The sequence below is a fragment of the Rhipicephalus sanguineus genome, chromosome 10 (assembly GCF_013339695.2).
Source record: "Rhipicephalus sanguineus isolate Rsan-2018 chromosome 10, BIME_Rsan_1.4, whole genome shotgun sequence".
In the NCBI taxonomy this organism is placed as follows: Eukaryota; Metazoa; Arthropoda; class Arachnida; order Ixodida; family Ixodidae; genus Rhipicephalus; species Rhipicephalus sanguineus.
Genome location: NC_051185.1, coordinates 142656338 through 142677190, shown reverse-complemented (window position 1 = coordinate 142677190; position 20853 = coordinate 142656338). Strand labels below are relative to the sequence as shown.

The 20853-nt window shown below is 48.0% G+C and overlaps 1 protein-coding gene across 1 annotated transcript in view; it reads right to left on the bottom strand.

Moving 5' to 3' along the window:
* Positions 1-15649: 15649 nt before the first annotated feature.
* Positions 15650-20853, bottom strand: part of LOC119406776 (conserved oligomeric Golgi complex subunit 5) — a 35777-nt gene continuing 30573 nt past the window's right edge. Inside the window, exons 16-17 of the mRNA XM_049420205.1 lie at positions 18828-18907; positions 15650-15885 (exon numbers count right to left, since the gene is read on the bottom strand). Coding sequence (XP_049276162.1) covers positions 15768-15885; positions 18828-18907 — 198 coding nt within the window. The 3' untranslated portion in view covers positions 15650-15767. The remainder of the gene's footprint in view (positions 15886-18827; positions 18908-20853) is intronic.

Genomic DNA, 20853 nt, shown 5'->3' with positions numbered 1-20853 from the left:
ACTTCGTTTCACGCACACATGTAACGGCAATGAAGGCTTCCTTGTTCTAGCAACACTAGTCTGTGCGGCAAGCCACTTCGGGTACAGAGCTCACCTGGCAATATTGATGATGCTTAACTCGTGAGCAGCTTCAATAGACACTAGTGCATGGCACGGCATTTAACCACACCGAGTGAGCTCTGCTTCAAAAGAAAGACACTTGAACATAACGCGCGAGCACTGTTACCTCGCACATTACACATCGCGATTAGTCATTAACGCAAATACATTACCGTTACAGCCAAACAAACTCAATACACTCAGATCTGGACACAGCAAGCACGTATATAACAAATTACTGGATACAACGAAATAAATCTAAAGTGCTTCTGGGAAGTATCGGCACGTAGCGAAGAGTTGCTCAGAAGGAATATCAAATATATATAGAATGTGCCATTCGAGTTTGAGCAAATGTCCCCTGAATAAACTTACTTCCAGGGTTCCTTTCTTCAACACACAACGGAAGACGTTTACCTCTGTCGCCTTAGCATTGTCCGAATATTATGCCGTGGAAAACAAGCCTGAAGCAAGCTAAAATGCACGTCTCCTGCCACACTCATCCATAGAAGTCTCACAGGGTTTTTCCTGAGACCTAAAGTGCTAATTGCCGTCCAGGACAGAATGAAGTCAGCAGATACACGACAAAGGTAGTTTCTACTCATATAGAAATAAAAAAACCCGCATTTCCCCGAAGGGGAGTATGAGGAAGTGCGAAGCACGGGGTGATGCTATGAGGGGGCGCGCGCGACTAAACTGCAGAGCCGAGCGAAGGAGACGGCAGCGAGAGAGCACGCGCCAGCCGACCCACGGAGGTCTGGCCGTTTTGAAGTGCAAAGCAATTTTACTGATGATGATGATCTGTCTTCCGAACTCGTTCCAAAGAGCCCGCAACGCGTTCAACTTGTTGGCGGCGTTGCGCACGCCCGAGATGGGGCTCAGGTTGTTGTCGAACCACAGTCGATCGCACACCGCGCAGCTATATCCGAAGCTGCGGTCCAGGAAGTCTCGCTTGAAGCGCGCGTCCGGCCGATCGAATTCGAGGGCCCGCGCTCGCTCACGCATCGCGCGTCCCCGCGCCAGATCGGCTTCGGGGTGCTCGGCTCGCTTCGCACGCTTTCGTTCGGCGTCTCGCCGCCGGCCTTCATCACCACAGGCAATGCGCGGGGCGCGCGCAGCCACGGAGCGGAGGGCGGAGCCCGCGCAGTCACGTGGGGCGTGACGTCGCTGCGCTGTTGCTACAGACGCTCCTCTCCGCTCCTCGCGCCGTTGCTATGGGACGGCGGATTCAGGGTCGCTTATAAAGTGCATTCGCACTTAAAAAAGAATTTATTTATTGCTCATGTGCGCTTTAGGAGAGACCGCGAAATAAATATATGAATGCTGCTTTTTGCATGCTTTAGACAATGCTATGAGTGCAGTTTGTGCCTTTACAAGTTAAGCAGTACATCTTTATATGTGTATGCGAATGAAGGTGTTGTCCGTGACGGTTTAGTGATGCCAGGCACTTAATGGCTGCCGAAAATGAGCCAGGAATGACTGACCGTATGTGAAAAAAAAAAATAGCAGTGCATGTACTCATTCAAATATGATCATCAAATGCTGAATAAATCAAGTTTTTAAAAATATCATTGTCCGTTGTTGACGTTCCTGTTGCTGCTGTCTCTTAATCGAATAGCGTTAGCAGCAAAGGGAATATGTAAATTGATAAGCGAGACAAGGCCCAAGACGAGATGGCGCGAGCGTTCCCGCGGTGGCGCCACCTGTCGACAAGGAAACGCGGGGCCAGGAGGATACGACTCCTTTTCTCTTGGGTTGGACTTGGGAGCGGGTCGCGCGCGATGAGGAGCTCCGCTGAGACATTCCCGCGGACACCTTCCAGTTTTCCCGAAAGCGCCTTCGTTGGTGAGGCTAGACCCGCGAAAGACAGGAATCATAGTAGACTTTAGCGCAAAAAAACAGAGAAATAGATAGAACCACACGAACACCGCGCAACATAGGAGTCGGTTTCCGGCAGGGGCAAACACTGCTCGCTCGTTGTCCTGGCATGACAAGTTGAACATCGTCGATTCTGCATTGTGTTTCACTGGCATTCTATCATTTGTATAATTCGGCTAGTGGGCTTGCTATCTAAAAGGTGCGCAAATAAATGCCTTGTTGTTGGTTAGCACTACGGCACTACACTGCGTCCTTTGTTCCTCGAACGCGAGAGACCCCACATTTGGCGCCAAACGTGGGGTTCTTGGAACATCGCATGACAGTATTTTTTTCCTCGGTTCGAGACAGCTTTTCTTTGAACCGGGCTAGATTAGACCTAGCGTGGATTTTGACCGCGAGTGTCGCGGCGCACTTGTTTGAACTTGTCCAGCGCTGTGATTTGTCCCTCTTCTCTCTTGGTCCGCGTCGTGGTTGAGCTGTGTTTTCAATATGTTCACGAACTGTCACCAACTGGCCCAGTTTTCAATTCTTCTACAGCATATTAAATGTTCACGCTTTGTTATACGCCGTCATGAACCAAAACCAAGTCGGCCAAGCTCCTCTTCTTCACTAAGCACGTTTCTTGAACGACCTTTTTGATTCGCTAGAGTGGTGGCTTGGGCGAGTTGGTGCAACATATTTGTAGTTAGTGCCCCCTTCAAAGCATTGCTTTCCTGCAGCGTTCCGTCAGTCTTCGGATGCTGCATGAGCATGTCAGAGAAATGGAATAATTAAGAAACGGTTTCCAGGTTTATTTGTTTTTTTTTTTAAGTAAAACTGCATCAAAGAGAATGGGTATATACCCTTATCAAGCCTGCTTACGTCAATCATCCTAGACATTGGAGTTGTCAGGCGCCTTCCACACGACTCCTTAAGGTGCATGAACATCATTGTGGTCCGACGTGGATCACATGTAAAGGCTCCGCGCCCACTTTCACTGTATACATGTGTCAATCATGTCGCATTACGACACCGCGGCGAACCAGCAGCACAAATAGACGCTCACCGAACGGCACCAGAACAAAGAAAGACGCAAGCATGGGGTGGCCATACCCGGCCCTGACTGTGTATGTAGTGTCAATGTCATACCCGGCACTGACACTACATTTCTGTGTTGTGTCGGGATGGAGCTTCGTGACACTACACAGAAAAACACAGCGCTTCGTTGAAGTTAATTATTATATCTGCACAAAACGTCGCAATAAAATGCACGCAGCAGTGGCCATGGAGTAAACTGAAACTAACGCATTAGGAAGTATTCTGAGGCGCGTTTCCGGTGCAGGCGCAACGTTGCCAGACAACGGAAAGCGCTGGCATAGCACAAAACTAAAGGCGGGTTTGGCGAATGCTACGTCACAAGTCCTCAAGATGCGGGCAGCTTGAATTGCGTTAGCGATATGCGGACCACTAAAACGTGATTTTCTTTAAAACTAAGGATTTCCTTGGCACAAAACAAGCACTGTTGTGGTATTTCAAATGTACACGCCATAGGCGGAGAGTACGGGGGGGCTGGGGGGCTGGGGCCCCCCCGGACTGCCTCATGGGGAGGCGGAGCCCCCCCTGGCGCCTCCCCAGGGTATTCTTTAAGAGCTTGGCTTATGTCTCCAGGTCGTCCTGTCTGGCAGCTATTTCACAGGAGGCTGTTTATGCCCGCTTCTTTTTCATTTCAGCTCTTAAAGTTCGGCACATGGGCCAGTGACAAGTCAAACATTCAATGGTAAAGTGGCCCTCAAACGGATTTTTACGTGCAGATTATGTTGTGCTGATGAACAACTGAAGCGACGACTTAAGCTATGACAAATTAAAAAATTCACCGGCGATTACGATACTGCCTAATTCTCTGAGCGCAGCCTCGTGTTCGGGCAACGCCAGCTGTGTTTGAAGTTTTGACTATCCGCAGTTGTAGCAATGTAACATTCGTTACATAGCCACAGAAACTGCCAGCGCTCGAGTGCTACGCACGCTGTACACTCTGTGCATTGCAGCTGTCGCGAACCAAGTGAAACGCCCACAGCCCCGTTACGACAAGCGAAGCCCGCCGCAGTGCACGTGCCAGCCCTGCATGCGCACGAGCTCCGACCGAGGGGCCAGCGCGCGCGACAGAGGCAGGGTGTCTACCGACCGGGAAAACCGGGAATTCTCAGGGATTTTGGGTAGTCTGAAAATTCTCAGGGAAAACAGGGAAATTGTGCTCCCATCAGGGAAAATCCACAGTAACTTTATTGAAAGGCGACGAAAGTCGCGGTAGCGCTTGCTCGGTATTTTGTGAACGCATTTTTCAAATCAAACGGCCGCTGCGGCTGCGGGGAAGTGGCGCACCTCGATGCTGTCATCGCCTTCGGAGCGGTGAAGTGGGAGAGAATCCGGCTAATGCGTGGCATGCGGGAACCGCGAACCACAACACATCGTATCGCGCAATGTTGTCAGGGTATTCTGTGAGTACGCGGTGTAGTTCTGTAATCTTTCTCGCGTGTGCTGTGCGTTAGCGCCCGATATGGTGTTTTTGTTATCGCCGCGTGTCAAGTAACAAGCATGATTAGTTGTAGAAGCGGTAGCAGTAGATGTAACGAGCTTGAGTTATCTTGCAAGCGATCGCGATCGTGCAGGAAGCGGATGTCTTCGACAAGGCTCGTATCTGGCAAGCCATCCCGATCGGCGAGAAAAAAGACGCTTGTTGGCTGTTATCGGAGAGCTCACTCGCTCTGATCCCGAGCTTCAAAGATGCTATTTAGGACTCCGTGAAGAATATAATAAATTTCCAGGCGAGGGCTAGCGTAACTAACGGGCCCATTCACAGCAAGTGAAAGCTTTTTCTTTTTTTTTTCCCGATGAGGGCACTGCTGAAACAAGTTTTAGGCAGTCGACTGAAATTTTTGGGGGCTGCAGCTCGCAATTACCAGCCACACCACGTGGGTGTTTGCTACAAAGCCGAATTACAAAACTTTTCAGAGCCATGGCATAGCGGCCACCGAAATTCGCGACACCGGCACGGGTCCCACATGCTCGATTCGGCGCGCGATGTCGGAAAACAGTAACGTTTCCACCATAATTGGATGTGCCGTAATTCAGGCTGCTGTTGTGCTTTCATGCGATCTTAGCCCGCAACTATATTGGTTTTTTTTGCGATAGCAATTATATAGACACTCCGACGCGAATTTTTTGCCTTCGCCATGATCTTCCTTATCAAGTCCAAATCGCGATTACATCACCCCGCGCGTCGTATGCTCCATGTGCGAGTGAAAGTGCGCGAGCGCTGCCGACGAACGGGGCTTAAGCAGAGATGAAACGAGCCGACCGCCTCATTCGCGCGATGAGCACATGGAGATAGGAGCCGGTGCATTGGGAAGGTGGGGGGGGGGGGGAGGTGGCTGCGTGAGTCCGACAGGAAGCGCGTACTTTGTACCAGCGGGCGTGGTCGCGTGCGCCGCGGTATCTTTAGTGGGGATCAGCAGACGGCTCATACCTTTGTAGGTGTTGTGCTCTAATTGCAAAACTTCCGTTGAAGCCATAGCAGTGGCAGATCCCGGGGGGGGGGGGCGGTAGCGGCGATCGCCCCCCCCCCTAAGCCAGCCCCCGCCCCCTCCCTTCGATGCCTGTCGTCCATGGCACCTCCTTTGTCAGGCTTGCTTGTCGAGTTTGCCCCCTTTGTCAAGTTGCTTTGCCTGCCACTGTCCAAAAGGGGTAAAGAGAATCTTGTCCCTGCGCTCTACCTCTCATTGCTCTACCCTTTCCTGCTTCCCTATGCACATTTCCAACGAAGGCTTCTTAGGCACCGCCATAATCCCCTCTGGGCTGTTGTAAATATGCGTGACCCACCAAAATGCACTGCTGAGCGTTGGCTTCAGCCTCTGTGCTCCCCCCCCCCCCTCATGTACCTGAATCCGCCCCTGAGCCATAGATCATAGATAGGGCACTTCTCTTAGTGCAGCGGCTGCGTTTCCTGAAGGAGCGAGCTGCTAGCCTGTATTCATATAAAATTCCTCTTTGTTGCTATCGGATTTACTATTTTACTCTCGCAGTGAAACTGTGACTCTTTTTTTCTAACGTGGGATGGTTTTCGATGTTGTGCGTTCGTGGAGAGCAAATGGTTCGGTTGGGCAACATGATAGCAAAGGCGTTGCATTGCTCTGGGCAACGCGCGAGTATTTGACAACAACCCGCAGCAGCAGAAAAAGTGCAATTCCACAGTGCATTAAACCCGCATTTGTTTCGTCTTTACATGTGACATTCTGGCAAGGCATCTAACTGTGATTGCTGCATCTCAGGCTCAACAAAATTGTTTTTTCACGCAAAAAATTAAAAAAAAAGTTTTTTCATGTTGCCATATTAGTCGAGCATTCTTGTGGCATTTTCAGTTTAAGATTAATCCTTCAGTAACTATGCCTTGCATGAAAGGTCGAATTTCAGTTTAACGAAGTTTCGATATAACGAAGTGAGTTGCCGCTTTTACCAACTTCGCTATATTGAGGTTTATCTGTTCTATGTACTATTCAAATGGGATTAAGTCGTTTTAATTTTCTAAAATGCGTATTAGAGAGTGACATCACCGAGCGATATGGTATCTACCCATCTTGACATAAAACAAAGTTCTGTTTCACTCAGGGAATTTCAGCAAAAACACTCAGGGAAAACCTGGAAAACTCAGGGAATTTAGAAATGTCAACTCGGTAGACACCCTGAGAGGAAGAAAGCGAGGTTAGAGGCCAGTATCTCGTGATATCGACAGACTCCGCATTCGCTCTTTTTCGTCCTCGTTCGCGCTATCGGTTACGCCGCCGACGCCGATGCCGCTTAACGCAGGAACGGACGCCTAAGAGCTGCGCCCTAATTGTCTTGAACCCCGTAGTGAATGGTTTTGAGAACACAAAAATGATACTGAGAATACAAAGCAATCCCGACACAGTCAGTCAGTGAATGCTTTCGCACAAACTTACTCGCCAATAAAAAAACGGGTAATTTCTTGGTTGCCTACATATTGGTACCCTTCGACATGCCTGCTTATGAAAGTGCCGAGAAAAGATTGTACGCAGTTTTATCAGTAAAGGGTTTTACTAAAAGTTCGGCAACCAATGAGCAACTCCATTACTCCTCCAGATTCATAATCGCAGCTTCGCACAAGGTGTAGTGGTAGCAAATGGTATTTGCTAATATCTCAGAATTACTTTCGGCCATCTTGAATTGAACTCACTGGCATATAATTAAAGCTTCCCGTGATAGCGTTAGCCTACTGTCTCCTGTGTGGCGCATGTTTTAACTAAGTAAAGCCTAACCCCACGCATTGCGTGAATCGATTTTACGCGACGCAGTCAACGAGTCAACGAAAAAGGTCGCCTACGCGACCTTTTTCGCTTCGAGCCAAGAGTTACGAGGTGGATCGATGTCTTTTTGTAAATTGAAAAATAAATCTAGGGTCTTCCACTTACAGATCATTATTATATCGCGGGCACCTAAGAGACTAAAGTTACATTAAATTCTTTAATTTGGAGGTTGGACTCCTCTCCCCCCCCCCCTCTCTCTCTCTCTCTCTATATATATATATATATATATATACATATATATATATAGAGAGAGAGAGAGAGAGAAATGTGGAAGAGCAAGTCGGGCCCCCGCCCCCTCCGGTAAAATGAAAACTCTCCGCCTATGGTACACGCAGACTTCATACTTGCCTTTAGCGTCCCATTAAGTCTTTTCTATAATGGTTTTTAACCGTTCTCACCATGAAATCGTCATTCAGCCGCTGCCCACCCTGTGATGTATTTCTTGGAAAAGTACAACGGCAATATTTTCTACAACCCCAGGGCCAGGGGAATCATGAATCGGCGCAATACCTCCCAAAACAGACGTACACCCTGCAGTACCTCCCTTCTTTTTCCTTTTTATATTTATTGCGATAGCAATTATATGGCTGCTGCCGGCGCATTTATGCCATCGCCGTCGGCGCCGCCGTGAGGTTCCGCATAAAGTCCAAATCGATAACATCGCCCCATGCGTCCTATGTTCTATGTGCGAGGAAAAGCGTGCGAGGGTAGCCGATGTGCGCGGCTCAGGTGGAGAGGAAACGCGCCAGCCGTCTTTCGTCGTGCGAGAGGTCCATGGAGGGTGGGGGGTCCCGGAGGGGGTCTGCATGGCTCCGGCAGGTACTCTCCGCACTTTGCTCGGACTGGCGCGGTCGAGCGCACTATCTTGACAGGGATCAGCAGAAGGCTCATACGTGCTGCGAGAAGGCTCATACGTGCTGCTCTCATCACTCTGTTTGCGATGAAGTGATAGCATGAAGGTCGCTTCGCTCGCTGCAGCGGCCGCGCTTCCTTACACCGGCGTTTCGTTGAGTTACGCGAGGCCAGATTCTAAGGGAGTTGGCTACTAGACTTACTTCGGATCACATTCCAATTTAATGCTATCTCATTCATTGACTCGCCCTTGCGGCTAAGCTGACTTCTAAGTGCGTAGCAATTTAGGGGCCCGGCATGTCTCCGTCATGTGGCGTGATCACGCTCAAAATCAAGTGGTCAATACATGCTTAAAACAATGCTATCAATGCTCAAAACCGGGTTACAATAAACGACCGAGGTTTAAAGTAATATAATTAACAGAAATAATCAAGGAGCAATCGCAATAATTAACTTAAAATCGCTAAAAACTCTTCAGAAACATGCGGCCGACTTCCGCACCGCGCAAGAGAGGGTGTCACCGCCTCGCTGAGCGCACGACTGCTCCCCCCACGGCGCTTCTCCGGCGCTACATCGGAAGGGGGAAAAACCTGACGGACCTCGCTGCAGACGACACGTATCTCAACTGCTGTAACAATCAGGAAGTCGGTAAAGCGCGGCACAAAGTAGTGCGCATGTCGTACATTCAGTTTGCGAATCTCCCTAAGATTCTACTCGTGCCGGGGAATTCCGACATGCTTACCTCAAACATTTACGTCATCAACGGTTTGGTAAACGAAGCATTGGGAACTTACGAACGGGAATCGCTGGGTGCCCGTGCTACGCGCTTCCTCAGATTTCACTGTAGTGGAGCTGTATTTAGCGCAGGATTTGGAACTACACCGATCGCTACACAAGAACGACGCTATTTTGTGGTCCTGCCTTACTAAACGACACAGAACCTCTGTTTGTAGAACAACCTCTCTATCTCAGTAGCCCCTTTCTCTCCTTTCTTTTGTTTTCCTCCATTGTGCACATGCTTCCTCTTCTCCTCCTCCCCTTTCGAGGTTGAGGGAGAGTGAGCAAAGTGTACAACAACACCCTGCTAAGGAAGGCACTTGCTCCCCTGATGAAGGCAAGTCCCCTTGTCGAAACATTGGCTCCAGTGGCATTCCTCGTTCAATTATTTAGAAATATGACTGCACGTTGTGTTATGAACACAAGAACACTGCATGAAGGACTGGGAAGGAAATTTAATACCCAGGTCACACGGACAAATTTGTCATTTTGAGTGAGTGTACTTATGCCCCCAGAATGTCACTTTGGCGTCACGCTGCTACACGAGAAAGGGAGGCGTACTTTGGAAATTATGGTAATTACGATGAGTACTTAAGTAGCACAAGAGATATTTGTTATTTCAGGCAATATTTGTTAAGTAACAGTGTGGGCTATTAGCTGCCCTTAAAATAAACTTTGGGTACAAACACGGCACATACGGCCATTGCACGCCGCGTGCTGGGCATGCCTTGGCAGCCATCGCTGTAAACCGCCCGAGAGCGAAAATAGCAAGGTAGTTCATTATGGTATACACTGGCGTAAATCACAGGGGGTTCAGGGCAACCCCCATGTGTCCATGCTAGGGGGGGACACCCCTTGCTTTGTCCCCCGTTGAGATTTATCTTTCAAATGCCATATATTTGAATTGCTTGAGAGTTAAGCATAGTGCGATCAACTTTTTTGTTAATGCCTGTTTACTTTGTAGTGTGTATAGGCCTGAGTACCCTTCAGCTATGTGAGACTTAACGTGAGTGTCTGGCCGAGTTGGTAGTTCATCGTGAAGAAAATTTTAACAGCGTGGGAATAAACACGAATGCACGAAAAGAGAGCCGACACGGAAAAGCGCTGCCGTGTCACTATTGAAATCGCAACTGCCGCTTGACCGCTTTCGTAGAAGACTCAATAGAAAAATGCAAATACATGAGCTGGGAACCCATGCTCGTTTTTTAAAATTTTATTTCAAAGCACGATTTCAATATTTATATAAATAGAAATAAAAACAAAATGGCCGCCATGGCAAGATGTGTGTCCCCCCTTGTGATTTAACTGGATTTATGCCACTGGTGATATAGCATGTTTTAATGCATAACAATATTCCTAATAATGAAAATGATAGTTTAAAAAATATTACGGAATCAGCTTGAGATAATAACTTACTTTTTCTCGAGCCACTGCTACCAAGGCTAGACACTCCGTCGAAGTGAAGTGAGTTTGGTGAACACACTTGCAACAACTTTCCGTGGCAGCACAGCCAAGGCTACGGAACCGAAGCACTCACTTTTTACTATGCTGCTGCGTATGAAGTCCAAGAATGGCAACTTTTGTAGACTGTGTAGCATAAAGGGAAACATAAAAAGAAAAAAAATAGGCATTACGATCAAGACTTACAGCATTGCGAAAGCTTATCCCGTGAAGGATTTTCATTTTTTGCTATTTATAGTGTTCGGGCTATCTGGCGTCGATTTCACATTTTCCTGTGCCTGTAAACAATCGCCTGCAAACGGACTATTTGGCGCAGTAACACATGTGCAGAAGCTCCGCCCACGTAGCTTTGGCTGTGCTGCCACTGAAAGTTGTCGCCAGGTATAAGCGTTCCGTGTACAGCGTGCGAATGACACTAGCGGCGAAGTGCACTCCCTCAAAGTGCACTTAATAATAATTGTTGGGGTTTTACGTTCCAGAACCACAATATGATTATGAGCAGTGATGCTACCGAGGACTTCTGATTTGGAGCAATTTTTGGAGCAGCAAAATTTTCATCTTGGAGCACTTTGGAGCAGATAATTTTGCATCTGGAGCACTCTGGAGCAGCGAATTTTACATCCTGGAGTGCACTACAGAAGCATATTGCAATAACATTCAAGCACCGGAATATTACTATGGGGCTCTTATGAAGGCTAAAAATATTTCGATTTATTGCAAATCTCGTGGAAAAAATCATCTCAGGAGAACTCCATACTTCATGCGCTAATGAAAAAATAACGGCTCATGCAGTTGATTGTTCTGAATTAACCTCTTCGGCGATTATTTTCGACACTAGCAAATAAACAGAATACCAGATCAATAAAATTGCACTTTATGAAATAACCCTCTAAATACATCTATGTGGTTATCAGCAGACATTGTAGACAAACGCCGTGATGTACAGCAGTGCCTCAATGCCAAAGAGCCACACTGTCCCTAATGCATTCCCCTAAGGAAAACTCCAAGGCGAAAGCCAGGTTCTTTTTCTTCTCGATCGACGGGTTGATTCTGCCCCTCCTTCTCTGCAAGCTATCCGCACCTCACCTGGTTTTGCGCTAGCTCAATGATCGGCGCACCGATTACGGAAGCAGTGTAAAGCGACGATGTCGTGATGGTGTCATCACGTGACATCACGATATATTACGCCATGATGACGTCACAAGTTTTGACGATCTATGACGTGATGATGACGCCATCAGATGATTATTTTTTGCATCAATCGATTGACGCCGCCGACGGTCAATTTTCGTGTTTGATAAAGCATCTGATGCTTTCGCATTAATATTGCGTATTGAACGTTAACAACCTGACCTTACATACCAAACTGTCCTCCACCATGTCACCTCCTTGCCATGCGCGAAACAGCTTCGCTTATCATCCACTTCACAGAGTGAAATGGCTACTCAACTTTTTTAAAATGTTTATTGTGATAACAATTATATGGACGCTCTCCGCGGATTTTTGCCGTCGCCATTGCCGTAATTTTCTGTATAAAAACCAAATTAATAACATCACCACGCGCATTCTAGCCGCGGGTAAAAGCTCACGAGCGCTGGCGACGAACGCGGCTGAAGCGGAGATTAGGCTAGCCGGCCGTCTGTCTCCGTCGCACGGACAGCGCATGAGATAAGATCTTCCCGCATGCGGGCCTGCCGTCGATTGCTCATCAAACAGAGAGGAAACGACCCCCGCCCGTCTTTCGTAAGGAGCATGAAAGGACGCCAGGGGAGCGAGGGGGGGGAGGGGACCGCATCGTTCGAAGGGCGCAGTCGCTTGCGCGCGCGCCATCTCGAGGCATCAGGAGACGGCTCGTAAACTTGCTGTGCTCTCAACGCTTACTTCGTGTTCAGAGAACTCAGAGCAAGAAAACGCTTCGGTTCCTGGAGCGGCCATATTCCCTTAAACCAGTGTTTTGTTGAGTTACGCGAGATCGAATCCAAAAGAGTTAGCTGCTAGCCTTACTTCGTTTAACAATACAATTTGTTGGTATCGCATTCATTGCTTCGCCCTTAAGCGAAACTGAGTTTTTTACCCGTCAGCTATTGACCCCCGAAAGCGAGGGGCGGACGTGTAACATGGGGTAGCCGCTTCACTGTGGGCCGTCAGCGACGGGCCCGCTACTGACAGCTGCGTATTTGCAGCTGCTCCGACCAGGATATATGCTTTTATTAATAAGATGACATTTTTTAAAAAGCAAGCAAAAAATTCGAATTGGAACTCTAGCACGTGAGCTCAAAAGGGAGGGCCTTTTAGGGGGTATTTACCGCAGAGTGATTAAACTCGGACGTGCTGGTATAAGCAATTACGAAAAAGCTCTTCCGAATGAAGATCCATGGATAAAGTATATACTGCATAAGAATGGAAGCTTGAGCGAGAAGGCACAGCGCCTGTCCTGTGCCTTCTTTTACTTCGTCGTCGTCTAGTGAGCGCTGTTAGAACAAAGATAATGTATATCTCAGGAAAAGTGTGAACGCGTTTCCACCGTTCGCGTGCTCTTCCATAAACGCGAAGCAAGGAAAACTCGATATTGTTCCTTATATATACTGCTAGCGATCCCAGATCTCATTCCGCGTTGTCGGGAAACAGAAGTGACAGACATTTTAGCAGCACACATGTAGTTATTACTGAACATTGCTTTCCTTACGTGCCGTGCAACGCTTGAAACGAGCTATCAGCAGCGTTTCTAGAACAAACGACGTCCACCGATGAATCGCCGTCGCACTTTCTCGCTACCGAGAGGCCTAGACGTCACGAGCCTCTGCGGACAGCGCATTTTGCTGTCGAGCCGCCTTGCAGAACAGAAGCTGCGTCGGCACCGTGCATGGCATCGTGGCTTATTCGGGACGCACGCGCGAGCGCTATTTATTCAGCAGAATAATTCTTGGTCCATGGTTGCGACTTTGGCAGCCCCAAGATCATGCTGCACATGTTATGACGCGCCGGCCGTGCGATTGCCGGTGATAGACGCCCCCAAACCCGAGACTTTGGCGCAGTTTGGCGCAATTTTCGTCGATATTATCAGGTTGGCGCAGTAAATACAATTTGGCGCACTTTGGCGCAGTTGGCGCAGGAGTGGAATCACTGTTATGAGAGACCAGGGGCGTAGGCAGAAATTTTTTTCGGGCAGGGCACCTCCTTGATTTGAAGTGGGGGCCGGGGCAGGCAGATGTGGTCAAGTGTCATTTTGGGCTGTGTATGCCATAGCAAAAAATATTTTGGGGTGGGCACGGGCCCGTTGCGAACCAGCCCTCTGAGACAGTCAGGGTGGACATGTTGACTTTTCACGCCACTTGATTTGGTCCGCTTGATGGTTTGATGATCAAATTGACCGTCAGAAGCAGTGAGGGTGACGTCCTATAATGCATTTTTAAGTCTCGCTACCAGATACATGACTTCCAAGATCTGTATTTTAAACACAGCATCTATGACGCATTGGGGCACTAAAAATTGGTTTTGATGCATTCAACGAAAGCACGGATTAGTTTTCGTTGCCCGGAGTCATCCTGTTTGCGGAGCCAACAGCTTCACCGGCCATAACAGCGCTAGATTTGTTGTGGAGATTTGCGCACAGTGACACCGCCGAAAGCCACATGACACTGCAAGTGCTTGGGAGACCCTTTGTACTGATCGGGCATGAAAAATGCACCAGGCAACGCTGCACGATTTCTTAAAGCGAATGGTTTGAAATAAAATTGTGTCCTTCTCATCACTTCTCTAATTTCTCTTCTTTTTTCGTTTCTTGGCTCCTACGTTTCCTGGCTCTTACATTTTATTTCTGCCGTGAAAAATGCATCAGCAGGGTTCTACTCTAGCATTCTTCTTAAAAGCAAACACCAAATTACAGCTGCACCCTCAAATTCAAGCGTTACTGTGAAAAGAAATCGTATATCTGCCACGGTACTGCCTGGAATGTCTTTTTTATTCATTTAGCAGTTCTTAGAAAATTCGCACCTACCACTCATCTCTAACAGTAAAAATACTTACTCCCATGATCATCTGATTCCTTTTTCTATACACACAGTTGGTGAAGTACATAATCACAATACAGTAGAACCCCGCTGTTACGTTCCTCACTGCTGCGTTTTCCCGGCTGTTACGTCGTTTTCCGCCGGTCCCGGCATAGCTCCCATAGGATACAATGTATTGGGAACCCCGCTGTTACGTCGTAACTGTCGGACCGTTCCCGTATGATACGTCGCGAAGTGCGCCCGGAGCCGACCGAGTGACTACCAAAGAGAGCGGCCATGGTGCATTTTCACGCAGCTTGGCCTCGTTTCACCGTAATATTAGCCGCATGAGAGGCGCAAGCAACAGAATCTTTCAATTGATGCAAACAAAGCATGGCCTTCGAGATTCAAATTGCAAAGATGGCGTCTATGACGTAACTGCTCGCGAAAGCAAGGCCTTCGAGATTGGCATTTACTATTGACAAAAGCATAGCCTCCGAGATTTGCATTGCACAAACATGGCGTGTATGACGTAATTGCTTGCGAAAGCAAGGCCTTCGAGATTGGCATTCACTTCTGCTATCGCGTTGGCGTAGACTCATCATCATCGTTATTTGTCGGAGAACGGGAGGAGTTCGAGCTGGTTGGAGCTCGCATGGTCGTGCGTGCGGTTCGCGGTCGGACTCGCCGCGCCGGTCGTGATTGCGTGTGCTTAGTTCTTTCATGCCTACAGCTGTTGGTGTTAAAAAATCACATACGTTGATTACATTTCTGTGGATAAGGCCGTCCTAAGCTCCGCGTTTCTATCCATCGACTAGATCGCGGCTGAGCGCGCCAATTTTCGTGCTGCTCGTAAAAATTGAAATAAAATTCTGTACCACTAAATATTTTGCCGTTTTTCCTGTTTTTCGGCTCTTACGTTTCCCGTCTCTTACGTTTATTTCCTACGGTCCCTTCAAAAACGTATCAGCGGGGTTCTACTGTACTATGTACAGGGACAGTCACTGAAACACACACACACACAAGCACCAAAACATAAGAATTCGGTTAATTAAAACTAAGCAAAGGTAGCACTGCCTCTCGGTTACCATGTACTTCGAGTACCACCTACCCCAGTACAATTTCTCTATTTCTCTTCTATTCTAAAATTTCCCTTTCAAATTTCCTTCAACCACAAACAGTGCTTGCCCACCCCATAAATACATTAACTGCTGGGAGTTTCCCTGCTACAAGAAACAGTATCGATAACACCTTTATTTTGCTAACAAAGCACAAGTTCCCCTGAACGGATCTGAGCTGTACAACACCTTCACGAGGATTCAATCTAAGAGTCAGTCCCAGTGGGAACGAAGCGGTATCAGGCCCTCTCCTGGGCCATGGCCTTCTCGAGGATTTCCTTCATGATGGGGTAGACCGGCGCAAACTCCTTGCCCTGCCGTTGGCGCACGGTCTGGACGTATGACTCCATTGCACCACTGCAACACAAGGCAGATTTACATATGACTGCCCATGTTCAATGAAGTTCAATGATGTCTCTACAAATGGAGTATGACAGAAACAAAAACATGCAAGGGCTTCAGCAAATGACAGTCAACACTAGTCATTGCATTTCAAGACCTATGTGGCTTCATTGTTCATGATGCAGTATACAATACGTTGCCATCAGCATAAAGGGGTACCAACACGAAAATTTTCAGGTGTTTATTGTGTCAAATGAACGGCCAAGACCTCAAGAGCCTAGAAAATGTACTACAGTGCAGACCACTTATAACGTAACCGCATATAGTGCAGGACCGGTTATAATGCGGTCTTTTTCGACTCCCGTTTACCCTCCCATAGAACCGCATGTATACGCATACCGCTTATTGTGCAGTCCCCCAAGACGAAATACCGTTTATAATGCGGTTGCAGGAAAATATTTCTGACAAACGCGGTAGCGAGGGCGGTTCTCAAAGGAGGTACGCCGCTGGGGAGGGAGCGACGAGGTCGTTACGAAGGGCGAGGGCACGCACAGTGAACGAACGAGGGGCGGAAGGAGGAAAAAGACCGCGGCAGCGCTGTGCGGACTCGCCGAGTGGGGAAGGATGGTGGTTGCCTAGGCGACGGAGTAGCCTTTGCACCGGCGGCGGCAAGGCCCCGCGGCCGCCGCGGCCGCTTGCCGGCAGCGCGTCAAGCGCGTTCCGCGTGGAACGTACGATCGCGTCCTCACCAAGTGCGCTTTTCCTGTCGGGAAAAGCGTCGTCGTTATCACACTTGCTAGAGATATCGCGTTTGGTACCTCGTCCGCAAATTGAAAAGTTATGCGGCTTCATGACGCGAGCTTTCGCCTTTTCTGCCAGTGCGCGGACTTAAACGAGCTTGGCGAGCTTTTGTCGCCGTTGATCTCCCGGCCGCTAACACTAACTTCATATCACGCGCGCTGTTCTTGGGTTAGTGCTTGAGTGCGATCTTTTCGACGTCCGACCTTCATGTTGTCTTGGTCAAACTTCCCGCGACAACATGCCGAACCGCAGGCTAGGCCTAATCAGCGTTGGTTGCTTTTCGGTAGCGGTCGCGGGCGATAAAAGTTGCGGTTTGGGGCGGAATCAACGAAACTTTTTGCGATGGCTGCACTTGAAGGGAAGGGAATCGTATCGTTAATGAAAACGAAGGCATGGTTGGCACAAGCAACTCTCGAATGGTGGTTCCGGATTCGATTGCAATGTCTTGGACATCGCGTGCGCGCCCGTGAAATCGAACGATCGGTACCGCGCTCAGCACGTGAAATTTCGGTCGCGTTTCGACATGGTTTCTGTGTAACGCGCATACCTCGAGGTGGCCTGAAACGTAGTCGGCGAATTTCCGCGATGGCACTTTGTTTTGTTTACTTTTTTTCCCCGTGTTCATTTCGTTGGCAATGCGGGTACGTCTTTGGCGGTTAATTTTTGAACATTCGGAGATTTAAGTGGTTGTAAGCGCCCCAAATCGCATATGTCGATTATCGGACACGCGAGGCTACATGCTCAACACGTTTTGCGCAAGTGCAGCCTTTGAAGAAGGTTGTTTTGGTTATAGTGCGGTACCGCTTATAGTGCGGATATTCGCGACTCCGGCGACTTACGTTATAAGCGGTCTATACTGTAGTAAGTGTGAGTGCACCCCAAACAACTAACTGCAATGTGTTTTAAAAGCTAGTTTCGGTTCCTAGTGTACCCCAATGTCACGAGACAGTATGAGCTTCTCATCACATGCTTGCACAAGATATCGTGACGTTTACAGGGCCGCTCCACTCGTGGCTCCGTTGGTGACGCACAAGCGGGCATTTTGAATGTCTTTAGAGAGGCACAAGCACCAGTTTTCATTGTTTTGGTACCTGACATCATCACAACTAGCCATACTGGTGCGTAAAGTCACCAGAATTGGTACTGTAGCCTCACGTCACAATAGAGTCGATGTCAGTAGGTGCACCATGCTAAAATCAACTTTAAAGGGGCCCCGCAACACTTTTGCAAGTAATCATCGATTCACTTCATTAAAGAAGTTTATTGCCTCACGAATCGACTGCCACAAAATTTTTAGAAGCTGTCAAGTACGAGCGGAGTTACAGGAATTTGTCCCACGCTTTAAGCTGTTTCTCTCTCCTTATTATACCGGGGAGCGCGCTGAAAGCTACCCTGGGGGGTATGATAAGGGGGCAAGAAGCTACGTCCGTTCGTCGGCGCATGTCCTGGCCTTGAACACTTTCTTTTTTTTTTCTTCAAATGCACAGCTAACTTTAAGTGTGAATGCAAGCACACGCACGGGCAAGTCGCGGCAGCCCCGATAACTAAGCTGCTCACGATGCTCAAATCAGCCAATGGCCGTGGAGTTTTTGGGTTTAAAATATGCTCATTTTGGATACATGGCATCATTTGTCGAGAGAAGAGTGGGTGATTTCTTGCTGAATTTGAAAATTAATTTCAAATCCCAGGCTGCGTGCTGCGCTATAATGCTTGGCTCACATGTTCTCAGGAGGCTCGACTACCGATCAGCAGTGCTTTCTGGCCATGTTCAAAAAGTGTTGCAGTGCCATTTGAATGTGAAAACAAAATATCTTATCAGCATTTGCTGAGCTTCACACTTGCTCAGAGCCGTCTCTGTATTTAGGAGAGTTGTCAGTCAGAGTAAACAGCTTCGAAAATCGGCATCGGTAGCCTTTTAAAAATTATTCGTCGTGCACAAAATAAAACTAGAAGTGCATATACTTCTCAGGGAGCATAAGTAACCAAGTGCTTGTGCATTTTTACCACACAGCTGGGATCGAAGATGCATCATAAAGCGTCACAGCATGTATGGGGCTAGTTGAATGCACATTCCTGGTTTCACAAACATCAACACAGATGCTGCTACCGATTATCGGCACTTGAAAACACCCTCCTCTGTAAGCAGGCGAACTCACCGCACTAGGACTAGCCGCTCCTTCTCGGATGTGTGCTCATCAAGCCACTTCGAATAGCGACTGCGGGACCATGACGCCGCCTGCAACAATAAGCAATGACCGAACAATGTTGACAGTTGGGCAAGTTGGTACATGATTGCAGATGAAAAAACTAGCAAGGAACAGTGGGCACAATAAATGAAGGCAACAGGACGAAGCTGGGTGGTGACAGGACCAGCTTTGTCCTGATGCCTTCTTTTTCTGTGTTCTTTGTTCCTTGCTGGTTTTTTCATCTAGTGATCGAAACCCCAGCATTGTCCCAGCATTACCATTACTGTCTGTTGGCAGTAATAGTGATGCCTGTGGTACCAGCAACAGCAGTGTCTCGGAGGCTAAGCTTTTGCAACTAGCAGGCAACGAAAACTCAGCACGCCTGCCTTGTTATGCCAAATATTGAAACCGAGGCACAAAAAAGCTTCAGTACTCTCGACCCCGCATGAGATGGCACCGCCAATCCTATAATCATCAAGATTGTGGCTTACATACAATATATTCCAAAAGATACTTTCAGGGGGATTTTCCTTAAGTTCTGGTTCAGAATTTACAGAGTTTCTGCCATTACATGAGTACATACGATATTAAAGAAACATTCATAGTTGCAAATAGCATATATTTAATTGAAAGAAAAACTATTATATTGTATATTAAAAATTTTCTAACACTCAAACACCCATAGTGATGTGACATATTGCTCACCTGTTTTCTTTTTCTTTCTTTGTGTATATGACTTTGCGGAAGACAATCTTTTGTTAGTTGTTTTCATTTTCTCTAGGTGTTTAATTAGTTGCTTTTATATTTTGTATAATACTTACATATATTTTCACACACTATACCTTGTTTTTTAGTATAGTCGGCGTTCGTGAGTTGAGTTGCATCTTCTGCACTAACCGATGCCTTACCTTGTTAAAGGGGTCATGAACCACTTTTCCAAGTAATGATCTAATGGCCTCAGTATCGGAGTGTACTGCCTCCCGAATCGATTGCCACAAAAATTTCTCGAATCCGTCAAGAATCAGCGGAGTTACGGGGGTTTGGCGCACGCTCCCAGCGCTTTCTCTCTTTTCTCGTGCCGACGAGCGCACTGGAAGCTAGACAGGGAGGGATGGCATGGGGGAAAGAAGTTACGCCAGCGCGCGTCATGAAATGCGATCGCTCTCCCGCTGTGATTCTCTTGCGCGAGTGCGGCTACCGTGTACTGAGGAGTGCGGCGCCGGCAAGTGGCGGCACCCCGCGGCAAGAAGCGCATCTGATCCGAACGCCGCTCTCGATTTACGTCGGCTATCGGCCAATAAGCATGCTATGTCTCTTGCGATGTACAGCGGACAGACGCCCCGCTCACCGACGAGAGTGAGAACCGGCCTCTGTTTGAAAAGAGGGTGCCTGGGGAAACGGCAACTTCGCGCTCCGCTTGTGGCCATTACGCGGCGCGCACGACTGTAATATTTGGCAGAGCAGTTCATAGCCGTGTCAGCTTTCCGCAGGATGCGTTTTTTCAATCAGCCCAAGGGGTGCTTCATGACCCCTTTAAGATGTTATCGTACATTTATCTCAATTATGTACTTGGTGTACTGCCCCCCTTACTCATTGCCCAACAAGGCAAGGTACTGATATAAATAAATAAATTAGGAGGAACCACTAGTTATTCCTAATTGATAAAAAAGAATACCACCCCTTGATATTGTCAAGGTCGTGACGTCGACAAAGGTAGCAGTCGGCGTGTCGAAAATGAAACTCTTTATTTGGCCATACTTGTGGCCAGAAAATGGAAAGTCAAACTACAGGAATACACACTGTACACTGACAGCGGCGAACAGAGCGTTGGCCGTCAATAAACTGCTCATGGCTGGGACGCGCCATCTTTTAAACATCACACATCACTGGTGGTCGCGCAAGCTCTGGAATAATCTAGACTATTCGCGTCCTGCGCGCAATCTTAACAAAGTGATCTACTACAATCGCGAAGCTTCTCGAACACTGCGGCGCGGTC